The sequence below is a fragment of the Lonchura striata genome, chromosome 31 (genome assembly GCF_050655825.1).
Source record: "Lonchura striata isolate lonStrDom1 chromosome 31, ASM5065582v1, whole genome shotgun sequence".
NCBI lineage: Eukaryota > Metazoa > Chordata > Aves > Passeriformes > Estrildidae > Lonchura > Lonchura striata.
This window is the reverse complement of record NC_140733.1, coordinates 844,453-848,056: the sequence shown is the minus strand read 5'-3', so window position 1 is coordinate 848,056 and position 3,604 is coordinate 844,453. Positions and strand designations below refer to the sequence as shown.

The 3,604-nt window shown below is 51.9% G+C and overlaps 1 protein-coding gene across 1 annotated transcript; it reads right to left on the bottom strand.

The window, feature by feature from the left end:
• Positions 1-570: 570 nt before the first annotated feature.
• LOC146764719 (olfactory receptor 14A16-like) lies at positions 571-1,895 on the bottom strand. The gene has a single exon (XM_085563692.1). The coding sequence runs from the start codon at positions 1,891-1,893 to the stop codon at positions 961-963; it is 933 nt and encodes a 310-aa protein (XP_085419818.1). The 5' UTR covers positions 1,894-1,895; the 3' UTR covers positions 571-960.
• Between the last annotated feature and the right edge of the window lie 1,709 nt (positions 1,896-3,604).

Genomic DNA, 3,604 nt, shown 5'->3' with positions numbered 1-3,604 from the left:
TGTGACAGTCTGGGTCCTGGTGGGACCACAGAGGCCACCATGACCCTGCAGGGCCTTCTGGAACCAAGGGGTCATTGTGACACTGAGGGATCAAGGAAAGCATTGCTGCCTTGCCAGACCTCATGGAACCAAGGATCCATTGTGACACTGCAGGGCCTTGGGGACCACGGTGACATTGTGACACTGCAGGGCCCAAGGATCCAAGGGACTTTGTGACACCAAGGGTCCCATGGAACCAAAGGGACATTGTGACACTGGGAGGCCTCATGGAATCATGGACACCATTGGGACACTCTGGGGCCTCATGGAACCGAGGTGACACCAAGTTGGCTGCGAGTATTGATCTGCTGGAGGGTAGGAGGGCTCTACACAGGGCCCTGGACAGGCTGGATCCAGGGCCCAAATCCAACAAGGTGAGGTTTAACAAGTCCAAGTGCCAAGTCCTGCACTTTGGCCACAAAAACCCCTGCAGTGCTACAGGCTGGGGACAGAGGGGCTGGACAGCAGCCAGGCAGAAAGGGACCTGCAGGGACTGATGGACAGCAGGCTGGACATGAGCCAGCAGAGTGCCCAGGTGGCCAAGAAGGCCAATGGCTCCTGGCCTGGATCAGGAATGGTGTGGCCAGCAGGAGCATAGTGGCTGTGCCAGCACTGATCTGCCCCAGCTCTGCACACAGACATTGCTGCTGCAGCTCCAGAGAAGACAATGAACGGGCATCTCTGCAGAAAACTTTGCTGGGACATCCTTTAATTCCTTCAAAGTCACAGGCCCTCATTGACACAGTCTGTGGCCACAGGGAAGGTGGAAAGAAACAAAATGAGAAATGGCACAAGGAATGACATTTCTTTGTGGACAGCATTAAAATGTAAAACAATGAAAAAGAACGTCCAAGAGGAAAACAGCAAGAAGTATCAAAGATAATTTTTATTACAAGTGATACTCAGAAATTGGCCAGCAGTTTAATGTTCCTGAAAGCATACAGGCATCAGTCTCCACACTGCAGCCTTGAGCTCCTGGTTCCTCAGGCTGTAGATGAGGGGGTTCAGGGCTGGAGGCACCACCAAGTACAGAACTGACACTGACAGATCCAGGGATGGGGAGGACATTGAGGGGGGCTTCAGGTGAGCAAACATGACAGTGCTGGTGAACAGAGAGACCACAGCCAGGTGAGGGAGGCAGGTGGAAAAAGCTTTGTGCCGTCCCTGCTCATTGGGGATCCTCATCACAACCCTGAAGATCTGCACATAGGAGAAAACAATGAATGCAAAAGAAGCAAATCCAAGAGACACAGTAACAGTAATTATCCCAAGTTCTCTGAGGTAGGATTTGGAGCAGGAGAGTTTGAGGATCTGGGGGATATCACAGAAGAACTGGCCCAGGGCATTGCCATGGCACAGGGACAGGGAAAATGTATTGGCTGTGTGCAGCAGAGCATTGAGAAAGGCACTGGCCCAGGCAGCTGCTGCCATGTGGGCACAAGCTCTGCTGCCCAGGAGGGTCCCGTAGTGCAGGGGTTTGCAGATGGACACGTAGCGGTCGTAGCACATGATGGTCAGCAGGAAATACTCTGATCCAGTGAAGAAGAGAAAGAAAAAGAGCTGAGCAGCACATCCTGAGTAGGAGATGTTCCTGGTGTCCCAGAGGGAATTGTGCATGGCTTTGGGGACAGTGGTGCAGATGGAGCCCAGGTCGCTGAGGGCCAGGTTGAGCAGGAAGAAGAACATGGGCGTGTGCAGGTGGTGGCCGCAGGCTACGGCGCTGATGATGAGGCCGTTGCCCAGGAGGGCAGCCAGGGAGATGCCCAGGAAGAGGCAGAAGTGCAGGAGCTGCAGCTGCCGCGTGTCTGCCAGTGCCAGCAGGAGGAAGTGGCTGATGGAGCTGCTGTTGGACATTTGCTGTGGCTGCACATGGGCACCTGTTCATGGAGAAAGGACAGGGACAAGTCAGGAGAGGCTGCTTGGAGCCAAACCTGGGCCATTCCCTGCAGCCTGTCCTCCTGGGACTCACCCACCCTTGTTCCTGCTCTGGGAAAACCCTCACCCAGGTCCCTGCCTGAGCTCCAGTTGTGCTGGCTGAGTGTGCCAGGAGCAGCCAGGGCTGTATGTGGGGGCTCTCAAGGAGCCATCCCTGCCCTGCTGCCCTGGGTTTGTGGCCCTGTGGCAGAGGGACAAGGTTGGATATTCAGGATTTATCACGGGAATCACTCCTAATGCAGAAAACCTTGGTACCATCTGCACTCCCAGATCAAAAGGATTGGAGGAGTTGGTTTTATGAATTGTTTTCCTACCCACTCACCATTGCATGCTCTCTGAGGTCAGAAATCCCCAGCATTCCTGCTGCACTCAGAGTTTGCCACTGAGAGATGTCAGAGGCAAAGGATTCCCTGTGGCTGAGGGAAGGTGAGGGGCTGGATGGGCTTGTTCCCCGAGCACTGCTCTGTTCAGCCCCCTCTGCTTCCCTGAGCATCTCCCTGGGCCTGGACATCCCCTCCTGAGAGGTGCCTTGTCCCTGCCAGCGCTCACTGAGCCCATCCCACCCTGTGTGCCCTTGGCCCGGCCCTACAGAAACCTGCCTGTGTGCAGGGCCCTGGCTGGGGCAGGCTCTGTGTGCAGCTGGGCAAGGGCAGCTCAGGAGAGCCCTGCTGGGCCCTGCAGAGGTGATGCTGCTGCTGCCCAGGGCTGAGGAGTGGCTGAAGGCCCTTTGGGAGGCTCCCAGCAGAGACACTGACCACCCAAAGTCACAGTTCTGGAGTCTCTGTAAATGTTCAAACATTCCTTTGATGATCCTGTCTGTCCCTTTCAACTCAGAATGTGCTCTGATTCTGGGATTACAATTCCTGTTCTGCTTCTCTCAACCCCCCGCTACCTATAATCAAAAGACAAAAAAAGAGCCCTTGCAACAGTGTTAGAACAGTAAAGTAAAAAACAGACCTTTATTGGAAGTTTCCAGGTGTCCCAGTGAGGATGAGGAACACCCAGCCCCTGATTTCAAAAGTTCATTAGGGTTAATTAATTAGGATATTTAACAGGAACGTCCAGTAGGAGATTCAGTTGCCCCAATTCCACACCCCTGTATCAACACATTCCAGTAAGTCCGAGGACTTCTTTGCCCCAGTTTTAGTTATGACTCTTCATATTGTGGTCAAATACCAAAATATTCTTCTTGTAGACACTCTTCCTCATAATAAGACTATACACTATTTCAGGAATGTATATAGACAGTCAATTTATTGTACTAAAATCTAAGAGAAAGGTAGGAAACATACTAGTGTCAGCAAAGATTACAGTTACATGAGTACATAATAGTAGTTTGATAAAGCTAATTAAGAGTTTAATGGAGCTAAGTAAGGATTATAGTTTTATAATTATAAAATAGTAACTTAAAGAGCTACAGTATATGAAAAATGTATAAAAAGCAAAAATCTTTATGTCACCACGCCAACATTCCCATCCTGCACCAAACAGGAAATAGAAAACACCCTCAGGAATGCTCCTGACCTTTAAAGCAATCCCAGGCTTACCTTCTTTGGGAAGTGTCCTCCGGAGCTGTGCCCAGGCTGGTCTGGAGCTGGAGCAGTCCTGCCCCAGCCAGCCCCTCTCAGCA

What these genes read in the sequence shown, in the direction of transcription:
- LOC146764719 (XM_085563692.1), bottom strand. Translation starts at nt 1,893, where the DNA reads ATGTCCAACAGCAGCTCCATCAGCCACTTCCTCCTGCTGGCACTGGCA.